At 36.2% G+C, this 22,724-nt stretch overlaps 1 protein-coding gene across 1 annotated transcript; it reads right to left on the minus strand.

Annotated features, from left to right (window-relative positions):
• Positions 1 to 1,272: 1,272 nt before the first annotated feature.
• Positions 1,273 to 21,466, minus strand: LOC104075576 (PR domain zinc finger protein 5-like; the record flags this gene model as incomplete). The annotated part of the gene is made up of 3 exons (XM_009576127.1): positions 1,273 to 1,659; positions 7,083 to 7,187; positions 21,381 to 21,466. Coding segments are annotated over 3 exons (356 nt in total), but the record flags the coding sequence as incomplete, so codon positions are not given.
• Positions 21,467 to 22,724: the final 1,258 nt, after the last annotated feature.

Here is a 22,724-nt window from a genome sequence, read left to right on the forward strand (position 1 = left end):
TTAATAGAGAAGGAAAGGAGTCTTAATCACTAAATATATCAACATCTTCTATTGCTAGCTATTTCCATCGCTAGCAATACTACTATGGCTATTTCTTTTTTGCTCTTCTGAGTAGAAAATCTACCATGTGATAAACAGATTTGAGTAGAGAGTCTATTGTGAGATAAAGATAAAAAATTATGCTGTTCATTTCAGCGTAATTGTCCCTGCTGCAGTTCAGAAAGAAGCTGAATTCTTTTCCCATGAAAACTAGAAGCAAGATGTCCCAATGCAAATTCATTTTACAAAACATTGACAGGTCCAAAATGAACATGGACAGTTTACTAATGATAGAGCCTTAATATTAACTGCTGATAACTCAGGAATTTCACATGCAATCACCCTCTGAAGTTACAGTTTTACTGTCCTTGTAGATAAAAATTTCTTGGTTATCTAGCTGTGGTACAAGAGGGCCTGTGGGAACTTTTTTCAAGAGTTTTACTGCAGTAAACAACTCAATCTGATAACGTGAAGAATTTGATTGTTACTTAGTAGCAAAGCAGTATTTTTCCCAGTGCTCATTAACAGAATTTAGAACACAAAGGTAGTTGAGTAGGATGAAGAAATCCAGGGCATCTGATTCAGCAGGACCCAGCTGTTCACCAGGAAATCAAATACATGTTAACTAGGCAACTGTAGCTGCTCAAGCCACTCTGTTAAGATGTCTTTCCACTTGCCTTGCCAGTCACAATGATGAGTATGAATATAGTACTTAAAATAAATTGCTCAAAGTTTTCACTTCAGTCTTGTTTCATGTAACCAGAAGAAATACATCCTCCTCAATACTCATACAGAAGTACTTAACGTGACAGATTTCCACAGTTTCTGTACCCATGCATTTTGGCATCTCAAGAACCAATTGAAGTTAATGAGTTTCATCTAGTAATGAGAAAGCTGTAAATAAAACGAGACAAAATCATGTTACAACAAAATGCAGAATTAAGATCTGAATAAAATATGCCTGGATGCAATCAGCAGTCAATTAGAAAGACAAATTCTGTGTGGTTTCAAATTAAAGAATTTTAATGGAGTCTTGAAGCTTAGATACAGAAATACAGTGCAGACAGCCAAGGGTTCAGTTCTAAATGTCCAGGATTTCCAGGTAACGCTACCAATATCTAAGTTTCTAAGCCTGTAATTGAGAAGGTGAAGTTTGCTTAAAGCTTTTTTTTTGTTTTTCTTCTTTTTTTTTTTTTCAAAATGAGGATAAAATTTTCCCAAAGTTCTTTGATCTTCAACTTTTTATTTTCAAGATATGTTTTACTTCAGGTGAATGTCTTCCTTTGGTTTTTATCATATTAGTACATTAAAAAAAATTGGGAAAAATAACATCTGAACACAATACAGTTGTTTCTCCTGACTATGCTTACTAGTCAGGTGAGAAGTCTGGAGTCTGTACACGTACAAATGGAGCACTTTGGAACATGAGATCCATTCTTCTCACACACACTGTAATTAGCTGTCAGTTTCACCATGGACATTTTCCATGTGCACTTTGAGGTAGTCATTTCTTGTAAACTTCTTGTGGCAAAGCTGGCATTCTGCCATCGGTCGGTTGGGGTTGTGAGTCAGCTTGTGTCGGATCAGCATTTTCTTCAGACTGAAGGACAGATCACAAACCTAAGGCAGTGAAGACAAGACAAAGACAAAAGAAGTCTTAAAAACTTCAAGCGTGTATAATGCTCCCTATGTTACATTACTGAGGCCACAGACACACATACCTGCAATACTTAATAAACGAGCTGGTCTTTGGAAGAATAACTCCTTCAGAGAGCACCTTAAAGATTATTACTCTGTCTAGTATCTTTCAACGTCGTATGTTAACAGTGGTACCACAGGCACACGGGGCCAGGGCGGGGAGGAAAAAGGGAAAAAAGACCCAGTCCTCAAAATATGAACGCACTGCGGTGTCCCAGTTACATTGTGGGTTTTTTTAAAACCTATTATTCTATCTGGAATGCAGCAAAAATTATGACAAAACATCACAAGCCTCTGTCAATTCACTCTCAAATGAAATATTTCCTTCCTGACCTCCAGAATGACATCTGCAGGTTCCTAAAAAATCAGTTCAAATTGATCAGTTAAAAGGAGGGAGGCGTGAGGAAAAAAAAAGAGTGTCTGAAGACTGCAAGAAAGGTTAATAATTATTACAGAGGAAACCTCATTGTTCCAGTCTTCCTCTGCCTGGCCAAGAAAACAGAAGACATCTGGCAAATGAAGGTGCAATCCTTTGCTATATTATCTGGTGTGCTGCTTCCCTTCCTTTACTGTACTCCAAGCAGTCCAGTTCATTCTGCCATTTGAATAAATGGATAGAGGGACTCTGCCATGCTAAAACCATCACTTCTTATAAAAATCCCTGTACTGAAGTAAAAATGAAAGGTTAAGAACAAGTTCAGCCAAGAGAAGTTAGAATGAAAAGTTAAGAATCTGTAGGCAAGATATAAAGTCAATTGAAAACATGCAGTTACATTGTCACATTCACCTTCTATCCAGGTACATATTGTATGCATGAATTCCACAGAAAAAAAAAAAAAAAAAAAGAAAGCATGCTCCTGATTTGACAAATGAAATAGGCAAGAGTCATATAATTAAATAAGAATTAACATCCATAGGCTTGCAATCTTAGAATCCCAGGGTTATTCCAGACAAAAATGTCTTCCATGCAGAGGAAACTCAAGGAACCCAGCACAGTCCGCTTTAGGAAAATGAAGTTTTAAATTCATATTGGTATGAATGATTACTGAATGATTACTGGCTCCTTTCAAAACCAAGACAGACAAATAGAGCTGACTATCCAAGCAGATAATCTTGACCTGCAGTATATGTATTTTATGCCACTTAAGGCAAAACTATACAATGACCATAAAAAGGGCAACTGCCAGAGGCAAGTTTTGTACACAAAATAATTCTTCCCCAGACAGGAACACTGTATGTGCTGTTGCAATGGAACATTTTTGAATTTATGACATGACGTAATACCGAGGACTTTATACAGCAACTGTAACTCTCCGACTTTTTTCCCTAAATGTATAATTACCTCTTTCAGACCCAAGCAACAGTCACCCTTTTGTTATGCGACAGTGAACGTCACTTACAGCATCCATTGGTCAGGTCTTAATATTGCTTTTGCCAAGTAACATTTTCTACTCCTCTTCCGCAGAACACACAAAGTGAACTCCTAACATTTATCTAATCATAACCATCATGCTTGCTCACAAGTCTCAACATGTTAAAAGTATCATATACTTGTAAACACAACATGTTTCTTGGAAGCCAGGAAGCCGATCAAGGATATACACATATACAAGATACGTATGTGTCCCGTGTATCTTACACATGCCTCTTCACTTTTAAAGCAAACAGCTTGTAACAGTCTTAAAGTACATTTTTTTCATTTGTAATGCTCATGTAACAACTAGTATAATGTGTCTTGCTGTTCCTACAAGGCTCTAGCATGTTCTACTGCCTAACTTCTCCAAAAAGAGCATGGAATGCACAGGATCATTACTTAAAGATATGATACATCTTGTGCTGTACTTATGCATAAAAATTTTTGGGGTTTTTTTAAGAGTTTGCTTCGTATTTCAATTTTATAAGCAAGACTGGCATTTTATAGATTTACAATCATGCTTGCTAATGTGCACTTGAACCCCAATCAATCTCTTCAAAATGATCAAAGTTTTGATCGAGTAGGGAGGATGGAAAAGACTGACATTTGAAAGTAAGTGTAGGGTCAACTAAAGGCAGAATGGAGGGAAATACTGTACTGGAAAGAAACCAGGACAGGCAGTACCTGACCTTGCTGCTCCCAAAGAATAATCTGTTGTCTCTGAGGCAACTGAAGTTCAATTGGCCTTCCAGTAAAAAACAGGCTGGTCTTCAGAGGACAGAAATCTAATATACTAGGAAAAAAATAGATTTTGTATTTCCATATTTCAGTTATTTTCACTTTCCTATGTGATATATACTAGAATTTTCACCTTAAAATGGGAATATTGAATTTCCAGTACTAGCAGTGGGATGTCAGAGCTTTGAGTCACTAACAGTAAGTTCTGAAAATCTTTTGTTGACTGGCAAGACACAGAAATAGCCACATAAACAAACTGTAGCACCTTCATCAAACCAGGTACAAGGATTACTTTTACATGTAGCACAATCCTGTACTGTAATGTCTGTTCCATATGCCTGAGAGAGAGGAGAGTGAGAGAGGCAGAGAAGACATGGCTTTTGTCTCTGATACTGGAAGAAAATTCTATTTAAAGCAAAAATGCAGTCTAAAAAAATTGTTAAGTAATAGTTTATTATTGGGTGGGGAGAGGTGTGTTGTCAAGTGAAGCCTATTCTTGAGCCCATAAAATACACATTTTTTTTTTCCAATAGCTAAAAGTTTACTTTCTTCAGTTCTTTGGCACTGAAGGCAATTCCTGTTTGTAAATGCTAATGGTACTAAGAAACAAAGAAAATTCTGACAGCAAATGTTAATATGTTATTTAGAAGAAAGAGCTGAATAGTTTCTATGACTGCTTCTAATGCCAGGTAGGAAACAAGATCAAAACCCTCAATCCTCTTAAGATTTTTGTCTTTCAGTGCGGCTTCATGTATGATTACATTTATGAATATGCTAATCATCGAAAAAATAGGCTGGTTTTCACCTTTAAAGGATTCTTAGTAGGTCTGGGCATTGGACTTACGGACTTTTCCAATTACTTTAATGAGTAAGGGCATGACAATAGTATGCCTTCACCCCTTAAAACATGCAATGGAAATGGGGAAGAAAAAATCCAGAAAATAGTAACAAAACCAATTATGAACATGGGAAGTCATCATGCAAAGTGTTGGAAAGAGAAACAACTTCAGAGAAGTTGACTAAGAAGGAACACAGCACGCGTACAGAAAGCAATGAATGGAATAGCTATTAACCCTTTCTGTTAATGAAAGAAATAAAAGATAGTTATTGAAATTCCAGTGCAGTAACCCGACACCCTCTCCCCTCCCTAAAATCTCTTTCCACAGTTAAGAATTTGTGGAAGTTGTTGCCATAAATTTCCACTCACGTCATTGTAAGAAAAATAATGAGAACATCTACAGCTATCTTTGGCAGGATAGAAAATTGTAGGTGAAAATATTTGAGTGTAAAAAGGAATCTTTAGTATTGGGGAGCCAACAAGAAATATCTCCCATAGGTACATTTTTCTGTAACTGTCCACTACCGGTTTTCCTGTAACTTCTGCTGAAACATCTGGTAACATGCAATATCGAGACAGCTCTGGAGGAACGGTCTGCTCTGGGTGACATTTAGTATATCCCCAGCATCTGCAGAAGTGGAGTCTAGATGAAATGAGGAGTAACTGTCGAAAACAAAACTTTCAACACTCTCTAAGTGTGCATTAAGCAGCAAACCATGGTAGGCACCTGGGCACTGAAGAGTGTATGAATGAATAGTAAAGGCAACTGCTGTTTATGTCCAAACCCCGAAAAGTCAGCAATCTCTGCAATGTACAGCTGGCAAAAGACTAGTGCTGAAGAATAATTTTGGTGAAACATGGCAGTAATATAAAGTATAAAAAAATCTCCAGTAAATGAAGGTACATAAAAATTCTCAGAAAAGGACTAGGACTAGACACAGATTACAGCTATTTCTAGAAATACTATGATTTGGGAAAATACAGTTCTATCTAATTAATGAGGAAAACTGAAGGAATAGTTGAAGCGGGAAAGTGTGTTTTCATACAGCTCTTATTTTCAATTAAAGAAAGAAAAAAGAATAAAATATAACCACCACCCCAAACTGGTCTGAAAAAGCACACTATGAATCCAAGACCAGCGAATCTTGGACCCACAGTGTGGGGAAAATTGCATTTACACTGCAAGCTAGCCAACAGCTGGCAATGTGAAAGCTGAAAAAGTTATTGACAATTATTTGGAATTAGAAAAATCCTGAAGGTACTATCTAGAGCCAGGCTGACATTATCCCAAAAGAATACAGAGAATCTCCTGACTTGTAGACATCAGCAAAGTATTGTAGCTGAAATTTTTCATTAAATTAATACATTTTATTCTCAATGAAATGTCACCAGATTATTTATTAATAATAAAATAAAGCCAGTTCAATTAACAGATCCTTGTGACTTTCATGCCAAGTGGTTATTCTAATTTTGCATCTAATTTTAGAAATTTGTGAACCAATTTACAACTGTTCAGACTGAGCCATCTAGGATATAACTGAAAGCTGGTGGTTCCCTTGTGACTAGTTCAGTAACAGCTAGTATCACAAAACAAAGCACCCATACTAATTCTATACCCTATTCTGATGCCCTTCTCTAAATCCTCGGGCAACAACTTAAATTCTGGTATTTGATAATTCTAAAAGACATTCTTTTCCAACAGTTTCTGCACATTCAGCTTCCCCACCTACCTTCCAAAAGCTGTGAGATACGTTGTATACAGGATGGGGTATGCTGAATAAAAGGTACTTGACAGTGATCTATGAACTGTAATACGATATGCTGCATTTCAGTGCTGCAAGCATACACAGCATCCACGATTGCTTCATTGAGCAACAAAAAAAAAACCAGCTATGAGCAGATGTTGAAAATACCAGACCAGATTTCACTAAACAGACATTGGAAATTCTAAATTCATATTTGTGTCATTCAACAACATCAGAAGCATTCGGATTCCATGTAATGAATTAAATGCCTTTTCCTGTATAAGCTAATCTCCAACTATTAAACTGTCATACAATTTATACGGGAATCCAACCAGCATGAATTTCTAACTTGCAACATCCAAATTGCATTAATAGTGGTGAAAATAACTCTTAAGGGATCCAAAACCATAAAATAAAAAGGTGTGCAATGCTCTTGGCAACTGAAGAGGGTACATAAAGTTCCCTGAATGGTCCTTCATTAGTTAGGCAATCAAAGACCATATAAAGCGTAATTTTATGCCACAGCCAATAGGTGCAAGGCCATAGTCTCACTGCAGTTAGGTCCTGCTGCTGCACTGAAGTCAGGAAGACAAAGGGATAGATAACTCACATCACACTGAAACGGCTTCTCTCCGGTGTGGGTTCTCATGTGCTCATCTAGGCCTCGCTTTTGACTGAAAGCCTTGTTACACTCTGAACATTGGTACGGCTTTTCCTGTATGAAATGACAACAGTGAGTGAAAGTGAGTGAAAGTGAGTCAACACAGAGCCCAAGTCATTAAAGGAGTGGAATTCCATGCTGGATGGTGCAAGTTTTATACTCTCTCTAAGGGATTACAGTCAGTGAAAACAACAGAAAACGACTTTCAAATGATTAAGTGAAAGCTGGGAAAGCTGTGGCCTGACAGTTTCCACTTCAACACCCACTTATGAATTAATTATCTGTTCCAGTCTTTCAAACCCAGCCATTTTGGGAGTCTGTTTTTTGTAATGTGAAAGGTACAGAAACATAAAATTCCAATGTACTTTCCTTTATCCTCCACAAAAGCTTAAAACATAAAGACAAGTAAGATGTCTATAAAAACCTCAGGTCCGTTAGCACGTTTCCAAGCAAGGGAAGAGGTGAGGGGCGGAATGGGGTACAAGGAAAGCTTGTGGTAGAGAAAAAACTTATTCTGAAAAGTGGCGACAGAAGGTTAATCACATATTCATTGCAGAATCTCAAAAGAAGTGCAGATGGCAACCAAGCCATCTGTATTTTTATTAGAACTATTGGTTAGCAGCTACTGTAACACATGATGTTATAAAAGTTGCAAGCTCACTGACGTCAAATAAATAATTAGAGATATGTATGGAAAACCACTTATATAAAGATTTTCTTCTCTGAAGTTCCTCCTTAATATAGAAACTTTTACATAAGGTGTAATTCCTCCTTTATTCCACTAAAGTTACAAAAAAACTGCATGGAAAACAACATTTAAATAAATTAATTAAATGTAAAACTTAGTATTATGGCACTGCACATTGCCTCACTAAAATTTTGATGCTCTAGGAGCAGCTTTATTTTGAATCAAACAATTACACTTATTTCACTCTCATCCTACTTTTTTCTGTGGTCCCTAATTCTGTATTGCTTAAGTTCTAAAGATGGGTATTTTAGGCAACAAAATAAACATTTTTTACTAAATTAAACTGAAAACAAAGACTGAAAATCAATAGGCAATAAAAATGTTAAGTCCATGAATTAACAAATAATAGGCAATAATCTGAATGGTCTTTTGGGAATGAAGTAATGTGGGATCCAAGGATAAGTGAGAAGGAAGAACCCACGTTAGGTGTTGAAGCTACAAAGTGAAGAAATTCTCTGGTTATTGAATTCCTATTCTGAGTATGTAGGGGATAATCAGGTCTCCGTATATTGCTGAATCCTGCCAGGTACTCAGCATAAACCGTACAAGTAATACAACGGACTATAAATCAGTGTTGTTCTGGGTTAAGTCCCAAGCTCTCTCTTTAGGACAGCTCTTCACAGGTACAGATCTCAGTGGGGATGAAGACTGCGTTCTTATTTTGCTCTAGTTGCAATGGACTACCCTCTCATAAGATTTCCTAGAAAAGGCACTGTCATAGACAAACATCTCAACTTTTAGTGGCAGGAATCCTCTAGCTCACCAAAACCAGGTCATAAGCTGTGTATATAGGGAAAAGCATTTCTTCAGCAATTTCAATTTCAGATATGAGTAAATCATGAGATAAATAAAGTACATTTCCATATGATGCAAGACAAATCTTTCTACTGACACAGGCTGAGTACACAGTGCCCAGCTGCATATAATCAAACTGGCCTAAAGGGAAGCCACTTATGAGCTTTTCTGTGCAAGATTCTCCTTACACGTTTATCATCTTTGTGTTTTTTCATCATCTTAATTTTGTAATTTCCATGATTCTTCAGTATAGAGTAAAACATAACAAATAACCTAAAAAAGACCTGAGCTGATCTTAAAAAAAAAAAACAACACCATCATCTAGACCAAAAACTTCATGTCACAGGGAATTTTGCTAGACTGACTAAAGACTTCATGGAGCAGGTCTGTAATTTTTAAGGAAATGTACGAATAAGCCATATGAAAAGCAGGTTTCTGCAACACTCCCTTAATCGGTTTTGCATTGTGGTTAACATAAACCACATTTTCTGTGAATTCTTTGAAAACAGCCTTTTGTAGGTTGTTCCACAAAAAGTGCAAAGTAAAGTATATGATGTGTACATCTTAAACACCTTTGAAAACATTCATTATTGCAAACTGTACCAGGGGTACTTGCTCCCTTTTTATCATCTTGTTCTTCAGGTATCTGAAGAGTTAATTTTATTATGATTATCTTACTCATTTCAGAGTTAAATGGACTTCAGGATTCCCTTTTGGGGAAAGAGCCGTTATGAACTCTGGGAAGCTGAAGTCAGAAACCTGGGCTGTAATATCTTCCCCAAGGTTATGTTTGGCTATTTGTATTATTCTCTATGGCAAAAAAGGGCATATCTAACCATCCCCCGGGCATTTGTATTCAAATTCACATATGTAGTGCATGAAACACATCCAAAGCTGTCTTTGATCTAATTTTAGATTCCTTACATCTGTATATCCCAGTGACTTCAGCAGACACAATTCTGATTCACACCAGCCCCCTCTCTCCTCTCTCCTCTAAGCTAAGCTGCCCTTCGTTCACTTTTGTGTCCATTTCAGTAAAATTCATAGTGTTGTCCAGAGCAAAACTTGGCCCCAAGTTTCTCTCCAGAGAAAGACTTTTTTTTCCAGTTTCGAAGAAGATATTATTCTCAGAGACTAATTTCTTCAAAACAAAACATTCTGTGCTTTTCCTTTTCTCTGTCCCCCTTCTTCCCCTCATATCAAATTTCCATTGCACAATACTTGGAGAAGGCAACATTTGTAACATGGAAAAGATGATGTTGGCTTGGCATAACCACCACTGCTCTTAACGTGATAGAAAAAAAATAGATAAAAACCACAGCAATAAGTCTGAAAGAAAGTTAGTGCCACCACAAAAGCACAACAGGGACTGACAATGAGATTAGAAGAAAGTTGGACAAATTTAAAACATCAAGCAAAGGGGAAAACCTGCTAACTGTCAACAAAACAGAAGGTCATTGGGAAGATCATATAAGTCTGACTTCAGAGGAGTTAGCAACTGCTAGTACTATAAATCTACCCTCTGTTCAAAAAGCATCTGCCAGGCCATGACTATGGTGGCAGCAAAGCCAAAGGATTACATGTGTTTTCTTTTATTGATGATATAAATGAGGAAGGGAGCAGGGAGAGTGAGAGAGACAGGATGTAGCTGATACTGCAGTGATTTAATATTACATTTTTAAGTATAGCAGGTATAAATAGAAATACGTAGATCAAGATTTATAACCTTCCTGCCTCTAAACAAAAAAAGGCCACGGAGAGCCCAATTGAGACTTGGTATTCTGTAAGGTGCTTCGCTGTAAGACTGGTATGCTAACTTAGAAGTTCTTGTCCCTGATGATTTTCACTTCACTACGTTAAAACTGAGAGGAATTCAACATTTTAACAACTATGACAAATAAAACAGTGCCTCCAATACACACTTCATCTGTCTGTGGATAGTTGAATCATAAACAACTACCTTGGATTCTACACAAATTGTGCTTTGCATTAGAAAGACATCAGAACATGACAAATTCTCAAGGCCATTTGACGCCACCTTTAACAGATTGATAGAACATGTGTACAGAGTATCCTGCAACCATAGCAGATGGAAATACTTAAATGCAGAATATTTGAACTGCTAACTGGTGCTGTAGTTGACTGCATCTCCCTTAAGAAATATAAATACATTATGTATATTAGCTTAGCACTAATACACGTGGTTATTTCTATAAACCTGGTAAAATTGATTACACAGGTACAACATGAATGACTTCGGTAGGAGTATCTCCAAATAACTCTTTAAATCTGAATTTAGAACTATTACATGAGCTCAACAGCAACAGCAAGAAAAACATATCTAGACACTACTATATCCAAATAAATCATAGCTCAAGATTCAAATAAATGAGAGTTAAGAACAGTTCTAGTAACTCTTTCCAAGGTGGCAGGAGCAAGTTAAAACTGGGCTGAACCCACACTCAGGAGACCTTATTCTTTACTTGTTTTGGTTAAATTAATTTACTACAATGATTGCAGATTTATACTACTCAGAAGGCGAACTTGTTGACTACAGAAATGTTACCCAATAATCCTTTTTAACACTTAGGCTTTAATTAACATACAGAGTATACTTAAAATCCCAGAGCTATCTAAGATCTAATCTCTCTTACGCTCATTTTTTATATCCTACTGAATTCAGCTGATTCACTTCTGATTTACTTCAGAATTTCACAAAGTGCATGTTTCTTCTTGTAGATCATGTTCATATATCTAAGCACACATTAGAATTACTAGCATCTCGGAGTAAGACATACTGACCATGTTAAGTTTCACAAGACTATCAACTTGCTGGATCTGCATTTTCTACATGCTGAAAACTGAACATTCAGAGAAGTTTAGAGAAACAAGAAAAAGCATATGAGATCTTATATTACTTGTAAACATTTAAGCGTAATCTTATATTACATGTAAACACATTTGTGACATGAGTGTGAAAATTGCCAGACATGAATAATGGCGATGATACAGGACAAAAAAAAGAGGGGGGGGAAAAAAAAAAAAACCACCACACTTTTTTCTTCTCTGGAGACATATAAAATTGAGATCTGTATAACAGACAAATCTGGAGACAAACATGATGTATTTTGGAAAAATGAATAGTAAAGGCCCAGTACATAGATGAAGACTCTTGGCAAAACCTGAATAAGCCTGAAAAGGTCTCAACCTAAACTCCTTGGGAAACAGTGGGTTTGGAAATTTTTTGGGTGAGATTTATTCTCACAACAGGAAACACAGCGCTAAAGAAAAATATCAGTTTGTATTTTTGATAGCAAAATATTTTAAAATATGTAGATCATCCTTTAGTTCACCCACTTTTCTCTTCTTTTTGTTTTTATTTGCTTTCATTATTCTAAAACAAAGAGCTTTCCTTTGCTCCCAAAGAGAAAGTCTTATTAGGCCTACACATGAGATATAGATACAGTAACACTGTCTGCTTTCAAACCTTATGTGGAGAATTTGAAAATACCTGTATTACTCTTAATAAATACCATTTGCTGCTACATGTATTTGCATTATTACTTGAACACAGGGTTAGTAAAAAAATTGTTCTGAAAAAATCAGCAAGAATGGAAAAATGTGGCCCAGAATGAACAAACATGACCAGCCAGACAACATTAAAATGTACGAGTCAGGTTTGCAGCTACCAAGAGCTGACCTCTCAAACAGAATCCCGGAAATCCTATAGCTTTGCCAACCTGAAAATGCAGAAAAGACAGTGGTGTAATCTGCTTACAAACCAGGAGGACAGTGACAAATACCGACTTCAGGAAACGTTAGCTAAAGGGTACCTTAGGCATTGAGGGAATGAGGTTAAATTTAAGACACCTGCATATTTCACATAAACCCTTCACTTTGTGTGTTTTAAACCTTTTCCTAATACCAGTAACACTCTGTTTCAATTATTACTAATTATTAATGTTGATGTGTCCCTCAAACCACACTCAGGAGCTCTTCAGCCAGTTGTACATGGCATGTATCAAAGATGGTGACGAGAACAGGTATCATCCTGTCAAAAACCCCACCTGAATGTGAACTGAAGGTTCAGGGCTACAACAGCCTGAAACGCACAATCTCAGGGGCCTGGAAAAGAGTCCAACCAGAGGCAGCCTAACACAGGGTTCATGATACATACCCATAAGCAACCCGCAACCTACCTTGCAGCCTCGCTAACAGCAAACTTCTACCAAAAGTTAAGCAGAACAGAGATGAACGAGTAACAGAAGTCCTAGAAAATCGGACAGATCTTTCTGCTTGGTCTAGAAACCCCCCACAGATAGTGTCAGACCATGCTGAGGGCCAGGCCAAGCGAGTCATTCTTTACAAGAAAACCTGTTAGACAGCAGCTGTGGTAATAGACCTTTGAGCCTCAGCAAATTCCAGTGTCAATGCACAGGGTTTTTTTCTACATTTAAGAGTGATGGGTAGTTTCACTATCAATGAAGTGGTGACATGCAATGTATTGCTCAATTCTTTTTAAAAGACCACTTTCATCTTAATCAAAGGGCTGGGAATTGAGGTATAGTGCAGTAAGAAAGACAGTAAGGTGCCTACTGAAACAAGGGTGGCTTATGTAGCTGATGTTTAGTTACATTTCAGCCCTAAAAAAAAGACTAAGCTGATTAATGTCAGGAAAAAAACATCAGTGATACTTTCTGCTAGGTCATCACCACTAGCAACACATCCCCCCTTGAGAAGAGAGGCTAAGTCACTTAAGATCACAGATGGTGCGAGTTAATGGAGTTCAGTTCTGTATTTAAGTGTGAAAAATATGCAAGAACTAACAAGATGCTCTCTTAGTAACTGGAAGGTTTTTAGAAGTTATAGCAAGTGGCTCACCCACAGACAGAGGCCTACTTAAACTATCAGACTTGCATTAAATTGCTGAACTAATGTTGACACAGGAAGACAAAGGCTGATGGGAATTTACAACTCTACAGAACTAGTAGGGATTTGAATCTCATAATGATTAAAACTCAATAAACAATCACTTTACAAGTACACATTTCCTCACTTGAGAAGTAAAATCCTTTAAAAAAATATTTCCAATAACTAGAGCAGGCACAGAAACTTTCCTGTTGAAACAATTGTGAAAGGATTTTGGCAAATTTAAACAAAAAAGTCACTTTCATTAGAAGTGACTGATGGTTTTGTTAGAATAGTCCTCAACTAATTCAGTTTTGGCGGTTTCAAAAAAAAAAAAAATCTGAAATTTTTGCAATAAAATTTGTAATGAAAATAAAAACATGCATCTTCACTGAGATGCCTGCCAGAAGAAAAAAAGGTGTATTTCTTCAAAAGCTCTAGTATATGCACTTAGTTGGACTTTACTATACCATTAACTTCCCATTTTCCACAGTAGTTCTGCCTATTTGCCTCCTACAACCGTAAAGTTTTTATTTCTTTGGGTTTTTTAAACCGCTGAAGTAATTTCTGCCCCTAAGATTTAGTGAAGGAGGGTTTATTTAATCAGCCATGATGAAAATTCAATAGATGTTGATCTGCTCTTGGAAAAAGAACAATATCAATGTAAAAAAAATACATTTTCACTCTACAAGAAAAAGATGATCATCAGTCAACATTACATAAAAAAAGAGTGTGAAAATACAAGTGCAGTGGGATTCAAACCTTCTATATTCTGTATACAAACACAGATTCCACAGGCAAGGAAACCACAGCACTGGCAAAGTCATCATCCTCAGACAGATGTTTGGGAACTCACTCATGCCTCACCAATAGGGAAATATAGAGAAAATCTAATATTGAAAAAAATTCAAAATTCAATCGACACCTCATATTATTTCATTACACACTGTCATGTGCATAGAAGACTATACTTAGTACGCAATGTAATTTTTTTTTTTTTTTTTGGCAATAGCATGGTATGCTGTTTCTAGAACACATGATCTTTTTCTAAACTTTCTCAAGCCCAAATACTTCCTGGGAAACACAGAACAAGTGAAATTATGTCACAATTGTCAAGATTGTTCTTGCCTTTTTTTTTTAATTATTATTTTATTTTAATATTCTTCTGGGTCGAAAAAAGAATAGAGGGGATTGTGTAAAGTTACAAACGAGTGCCTTGGAAAGAGTATTTAACTCAGAACCTGGATGAGGACAGTTTTCTTCTTGCACTGTCCCAGCAGCAAGCTGAAACACTGACTTGAAGAGAAAACCTCAACAGGAGACTCCCTAGCTTCCATACTTACCATGACTTATACCTATTCCCATGAGATTTACAAATAAAACTCAAAATTAACTCAAGGTTGGCTAACTCTCACACATACTGTGTCAGGCCTTGAGTCCTTAGCTTCTGAAGATATCTTTACACTGAAGCCACTTACGTGACTGCAGCCCATGCAGACATATTCATAAAAGCTTCAGACTAATACTCTCAGCCACCAGTAACAAATTAACTGTGAGATTAAGGAGTTCACAAGTTGACCTCAAAACCTATCCAATACTCAGGCCACTAGATCACACCAATCCTTGCAATTCTGAGGCTATACTGCTAACAGTATCCAAGCTGCCCAGCTCCAAATGAAGAAGACAAAATAGGAGACAAAGCAGTATTGTGAGTATCCTAAACAGTATTGTACGTACTGATAGCTTAAGTGTCCAGAAACTACATAACATCAACTGTAATCTATTGACCAGTTCCATGCAACATATATATACGTATATATATGTGTGTGTGTGTGCATATAAAAAAATACACACACTGGCCAAGCATTTCAAAGTTAGTAAAGTTAGTTGCAGAGTTACAAAAATATGCTTATCACTTAGTTTGCTCTACTTCTTACAGTATAATCTCTGAACATTAGGTGCTTTTTAAACATATTTAAAGATCAATACATTTCTAAATAGTAGGCACTTATGCATGAAACAAAAAAACATACCTACTAATACATTGTAATTTCTCTAATTTTTAAATATTACCTCAGAAATGTACAACTTGAGCATTACAGCCAGCAGCCTTCCAACCACCAGAAACCAGACTTTTAAACAAGCTATAAAAATTACAGGTATCTGTTATACCTTCAAAGTATTAATATGAAATATTAAAACGAAGTGATGAAAAAGCATTTGCAAATGGCTTCTACTCTTTCTGTTTTCCATCACTGCCATGTATTTAACTGAAACAAACTGTAATAAAACTACCATTTTCAGAAGTAATGAAAACATCAATTTGACATGACAATAACTCTAGGCACCTATCAATGATCATATTTCCAAACACTAACAATTATATTGCAGTAACATAAAATAATTTTGCTACATGGTTAAGCTCAAACTACGTAATATTATGTCAGGCACTGAATAAAGCCTCAGGAAAGAGATGAAGTTTACTGCACTGTGAAGGTTGAAGGTATGCATGTATTTCCCCAAAGCTGATATGGTCTGTAAATTCATTTCATCAAGAACTTCAGTGAGTTCCTCACTTATGTTTTCTTAGGCTGTTATATTTCTTCTTCTTAAGGAAAAAAAAAAAAACCAAAAAACAACCAAAAAACCAAACTATAAACCAAACACATCTACTTTCATAGAAACAAATCAGTACTCAGGTGACATTTTAATATTAGGTGGTTGGTATTTTCTTCTCCTTACATTGTCAGTAGGGGTTTCGGCTTACCTTCAGAGTTTGAGCTGACACCTGTGGCCACCCAGGTTGGACTCAGTTTAGCAGCTGCCAGACCTTAATCAACTTTCTACAATGATTTTTCCAGCAGCCTTCCCTGATCCACAGGATCAGGTCTGGCATTTAATCCCACTGGTAAAATATATCTAGATTTAATTTCTACAATGACGTTTTCCTTGTTGAATGTCATATTATTACTTTTAAGCTACTTCACCATTTTTCTGGCCAAAAGACCAGACTCTTTTCACGATATTTACAAGAACAGCCCTTGAGGAAGGGGGCTATGATTATGTTTATTTCCACATTGCTAGGCTTAGCTGATACAAAAATACCTTCTGGATTTATACGTCTTGTTATTTATTCTTTGAATAATTATTTTGCATGCAAGAATAAATTTCAAAATAAAATATATGTGTAGGAAAGGATAAGAAAAGGAATAGCCAACATCCTTACAACCTTTTGAAAAGTCAACACATCGGATGCCTGAAGAGAGAAATTTCAAGTGTGACTTCCTGGCTTTTCCTGTTCTTAGAACTGACAAAAATAAGCATTGGCAAACACACTACATTTTTTATTTCCTAATCTTTAGTTTTGTCTTTGTTTAAATGGCCTAGGATCACAGAACAAGTTATAGTGAATTAGTATCATGCCGAGGAGTTTCAAGCTATTTCTGCACAGGTATAATCTTTCTTCACTGGAAAAGTTCTTATATAGTACAGTTAGAATACATCTCCTTTAGTGTTTTGTATTCAGATCAGGTGTGTGCTTTTGAAGCAAATGTCCCCTATTACTGTGCTTTGGTGCACGCTTTTGGTGCAAAATGTTTTGGACTGCATGACCTGGATTCCTTTTGGAAAAAATTAAACCAGAAGGTTTAATGCATTCCAGGGAGTGCTATTGTGCATTCAGTCCATAAGACCACACTACACATAATCTGCAGTAAAATCCTTGAAACACATACAAGATAAACATCAGGTCCTCAGCACCAACTGTTTCACTTTACATACCTACTACTGCATTGTACTATTTGTTAACATACACATAGTCTCTGATTTCCAGAATGAAGAATTAGACCATGACTACTCTGAGCACCAGAGAGGTGACTGGGTCCATGCACTTCAAAAAAGACTTACACGTGTATTTGCTCAGAATTTTAGTTCAGCTTATATTGCTCTTGGTTAAAGATCTGAAATACTCAAGGCTGGAAATTCAACTATCGGTAATACATACAAATAAGTTAAGCTATCAACCTCGTAAAGTAAACCATCTTAATATCCATAACTCTACAAAACAGAGTGAAAAGAGAATCTGACTAAATGAGCAAGAGTACTGGAGAATTCCCACCTTCTTCTCCAGCAAGTAGCATGTACCTGCTTGAGAATGAAATGATAGGAAAGAGGAAAAGAGAGAACATCTCAGGCAGTAACGACAGACCTGCCTGGTCTTAAAGTACATGGCAGAAACTGTCAAGAGTTCTGCATCTCAGACAGTGCACAGATTTCAGCTTTGCTAGCATCCCTGTGTTCTGAGAAACCTCAAGGCAGGTGATCTTGATATTACAAAACTATTTTATAACCTACATACTAAACAGCTGTTTCTCTACTAAAAGGGGGTTTTTTGTTTGTTTCCTGGATAATATTTTTCTAGATTTTTTTTTTCTCTCAACACATCACTAAATTAAAAATCATGCATAAACAACACCAAACACACAAAGATCAATTACTTAAGTTTTTAATGTCTCTTAATTAGATCCTGAATGTCAACCACTACATTCCTGACAAGCATCAACCTACTACAAACATTAAATAAATCTTCATATTCCTGTCAAGCACACAAGTGCTCTTGTAAATAATGGCCTCTTTTCAATTTACCTCTCAGTATTTTCTCTCTCCCTCTTCCTTCTTATTCCTTCCAAATACCCAAACTCCCTTCACCACTCTGTTCTCTTTCACTTATTTCTGAGTCACACCACCTAAAATACATATTTATTCCCCTATACCTGTACTAATATTTACTCATCTGAACAATTAAACCACAGCTTATTATCCTACAGTACTGCATGGATAATGTTCTGCAGAAGAACAGACTCAGCATAACCACTCCTGGGTTTAAAATCTGTGAAAGTTCATAATAAGCTTTGCTTTCTGTTTTATTGTTTTTATTAATACTACTAGTCAACTTTTTTTTCCTCCTAAGACTTTAAAATTTTTAGCTATCCAGTTCTATTTAGATATTGAATAAGGTGTTGAAGTATGAAGAAGATGGAAACTTGGGAGAAGCAAGGTTATAGTAATAGTTTTCAAAATGAGCTAGTAATGTTAATGTTGTCAATATTGATTCTTATTACCTCAAAGTAAAAAATATTTATTTGGGGGTAAATGAATATATAATGCCATTGATATACGAATGTATAGCTTCACTGTGAAGCTTCGGAATAGGAGTAGCATATAAACAGCATGACAGCAGAACAAATCAAAACCCCAAACCAAGGTCTAAAAAAAAAATCATGTTGTGCCTGCAACTAGAGTTAATCCTCTAGTGTAACTGTAAAGATTTCCAGTAGTCTGCTTAGCATACACACACACACACAAAAAAGAAAAACTGAAATATGACCTGTTCAGATCTAAATGATCATGACATCTCAAGTATATGGAAACACTCGTGTCACATTTGATTCTCTCTTTCTGTATGGATGGTATTTCAACTACATGATACAGCAGAACATTTTCTGAGACATTTTAAATCAAATTCTTCGTGCAATACAAAGTCTGTCTAATTACAACGTCTACATATATTAAAAAGAAATCTCCACTCTGTAAAATCTGTTTTCCTAACTCTTCCTATTAGCTAAATAATAAGCATTGGTTGAATTGTTGTTCTGTAATTCATGAGCAGTGTTTAAATTATTTTGTTTTTCCTCCTCTTTCAATATTAATGTAAAGCCCCCAGTTTGTCTTTCAGTCCAATTTTATAGAAGCATTTTGGAGCGAGCCTGCAAATTTCAAAGGATTTTTTTTGTTGTTGTTTTTGCTTACATATAACTGAGGCAAAATATGATGATGTATGGGAATATATATAAGCAACAAGTGACATAGAAGAGGTAGCAGCAAGCAGCCAAACAACAATAAAAGAGCAAATTCTCTACTAAGGTGCATAGTTATGTTTCAAAGCATAGCTAAGAGCAAGAAACATCCCAAGAAAGTACACTCAGCTAAAGAGCAACTATAAGTTTCCCATTCAGTGCAATTAAAAATCTCTACTTTGAAATTACTTTTTTTTTTTTAATTGTTAACTTAATATATCTGAGTGCTTTATTATCTGCACTGTGTGGGTAATCAGGACTGATGTATACAACTATCAAAAAAATATACAGTTATCAAGAAAAAATGCACAGCTTTCCTCCACTGAAGTACTGCATTTTCTAAGACTGTAGGAAATGCAATCCTGCTATAAATAACTGCTATCAGTTAATTTACAGCTTTTAAGCAATGCAGATAATGTTTGTAAAGTTCTCTAACCTCACTCATGCGCAACATTTTGAAAGAAATCATCACTTGGTGTAAATCACTCTAGTCAATGGAGATACATGATTACAGGCTCTAAAGGCCTATTCTTACTCTTTTTTTTTCTCTATTTTTTTCCTATAGAGGCTGGGGGGTTTGTTGTTTTTACTCAAACTGTGTGACAAATCAGGAAAAAATTTAAATTGGCACTATTTCAGAGCTGGTCTTGTTTACCGCTCCTCCCACTCACAGCCATATAGAACATATATGGTAATGAAATTTCTCCTGGTGCAAAAACAGTAATATGGGACAGTAACAACAGAAAAGATTTTATAGCACTTCTTAAAGCGATTTAACAGCTGGAAAGAAGGAGAAACAGCTAACAACATGGGACTAGCCTGCTCCCAGTGAACCAGCAGGAAGCATTGCACAAACTACTGATAACTTCTAAAGTTTGGGGTACATGAGCTATAACTTTTTCTAGTACCTCCAGTTAATACTCTCAAGACCTAGGTAGGATGGTAGAAAATCAAACGAACAGTTTTGATCTTATCTTTACTTATTTAGAAAGCTATTCTGTGCACAGTTTTGCATATGGAGATGACTAATTTAACTATCACCCCCCCTATTTCCTAATAGATAAAGAACTTTCTCAGTTTGGCCTCAAGGCTGCCTTGACTTCTGTAAGCAGTAACAGCTCTCAAGGGATTACTAGTAAAAGCTACAGTTTACTTCTAACTTTTTGTTTGTTTTCTTATGGTGGATGGGGAGGTCAGAGGCAGGTAGTATATGGAATGCTAGACCAGCTTAACTTCACCTGGAGATCTCCCTTTACTACAGGAATTCACACACGGCTGTTTGAAGACAGCTCTCCATCTCTTTGCTGGCTGAGTGGGGCCAAGATCCCCAAGATCGCCTTTGTCCCCCAGTAAATACACATACGTGACAAGACTTTTCCCTAAAACAGGGAACCTTTGTGCTAAGTGAAACTCAAGGTTCAAAAACAATCTTGGAGACATCTGCAATTTGCCTTTTATTTTGCCTTCAGTTAAATAAAAGTTAAATAAGGTCATTTTGCAGCTTAATATTTGTCATCAGTTAGTAAAGTACAGTAGTCTCTAGAAAAGCTCACAGTGACTGGATTTTAAGGAGACAGTAAGAATCAAAGCACTGGATATTGAAGTTTCAAGAATAGTGAAGCCTTTACAGAATTGTTTACTCCGTAAACAATCAGAAACATTAATTTATATCTATAAATAACCACAAGTTAAAGGAAGAAGTTAGTACTGCTATTATTTCAACATAGAAGAAATCAAACACATTAAAAATAGAAGGTCGGTAAGGGAGTCATAATTAGAATTTAACAGTTAATGACTTAAATATTTGCCTCATATTTTGAGAAGTATAAAATATCTTGGTTAGTATAGCCTAATCTCTACACAAACAGTAATTATTTACTCTTCACCACACAGGATTCATAGACAATCCTCAAGTAACCATAAAAACTAAGCTACACTTACCCTTGTGTGGGTGCGAATATGCATCTTCAATCCATCATTCTTGCTGAAAGCTTTGTCACAGTAAGGACACTGGTAAGGACGCTCACCTGAAAACAAGAAAAGCATTAGAATCGATAAATATCACTTCAGTATATGAAGGCCTTGCAGCACGGTTATTTGTCAAACATAAGTACTTTTTTTTCTGGCCTTTTCTTCACACTTAGTTCAAACAAGAAGAGATCTAAGCATTAGGAAAATCACAAATAAAGGTCCACCTGAGCAGAATGGAGGGCTAGGTCAAAATATTACTCTTTGCTGCTTGGTTTGTTCTAGTAATATATCACATAGAGAGCCTTGGGCGGGGGGGGAGAAAGAAAAAAATAAAAAGAAAATTCCTACTGCCCTTGCCCAAACCACATCCTACAGTGACTTACACATGGTCACTTTTATGGTTAGGCATTAACTGCTCCCAAATATTTCTTCTGTTTCACATCTGGTCATTTTTAGAGACCTCTGGGTGCCAGAATCCCAATGAAATATAAAATCTACTCTTTTTTAATGCTGTATCTGAACTAACTGTTAGAAGCTAGTTAATCAAAAAGTTTCTGCAAATTTTATGTCACAATTTATGATTGAAATGGAAACAGAAGGTTCCGTTGCAGCATCCCATATCTTAAAGGTATTTAGTTTAATGGTCCATTAAACTGGTGTCATTCAGCATCGATTTTCCCAAATTCACATTAGTGTAATGTGGATACTGAGCTATTTGGAATCAAAGAGTGAAGAGCTTCTAAGCTAGCTCCATAATTTGGAAGAAGTGATAAAGCTTTATAATTCCCCAAGGGCATTTTAATTTTTAACTCTTCAGGCAACGCACTGGAATCTGAGTCGATTGCCTCCTCTTTCTGTACACAATGCTTTAAGAGCAAATACCAGGTTGTTTCTAGTGCAAAAACACAGTTCAACAAATAAAGATACAATAACTATTTTTCTATTAACAAAACGGAATTGTTTCTACACAATCATAATGAAGGTGTAACAAACCTTTATTTGAAAATACAAGTTAAGCAATGCCTATTCTAAGTCAATGCACAGCTTTCTGCTCATGAAAGAATCTTTGCATGTAGACATTTAACATAGTGCAAATGTCAAACACTTATTAACACTCATACTCAATACTGGAAAATAGGTAAGATAAACTACATTTTACAGTTAAAAAAAAAAAAAAAACCCAGACATTTCACTGATATGCCAAAGATCAGAGTGTAATAGAGTGGCAGTAACAGAGATAAGCATTTAAAGCTCCACGGTCCCTAATAACAGGGATATTCATCTTGACTTGGAGAAAGGAAGCCTCATCCCTCT

The sequence above is a fragment of the Fulmarus glacialis genome, unplaced genomic scaffold, assembly GCF_000690835.1.
Source record: "Fulmarus glacialis isolate BGI_N327 unplaced genomic scaffold, ASM69083v1 scaffold12344, whole genome shotgun sequence".
Lineage (NCBI taxonomy): Eukaryota > Metazoa > Chordata > Aves > Procellariiformes > Procellariidae > Fulmarus > Fulmarus glacialis.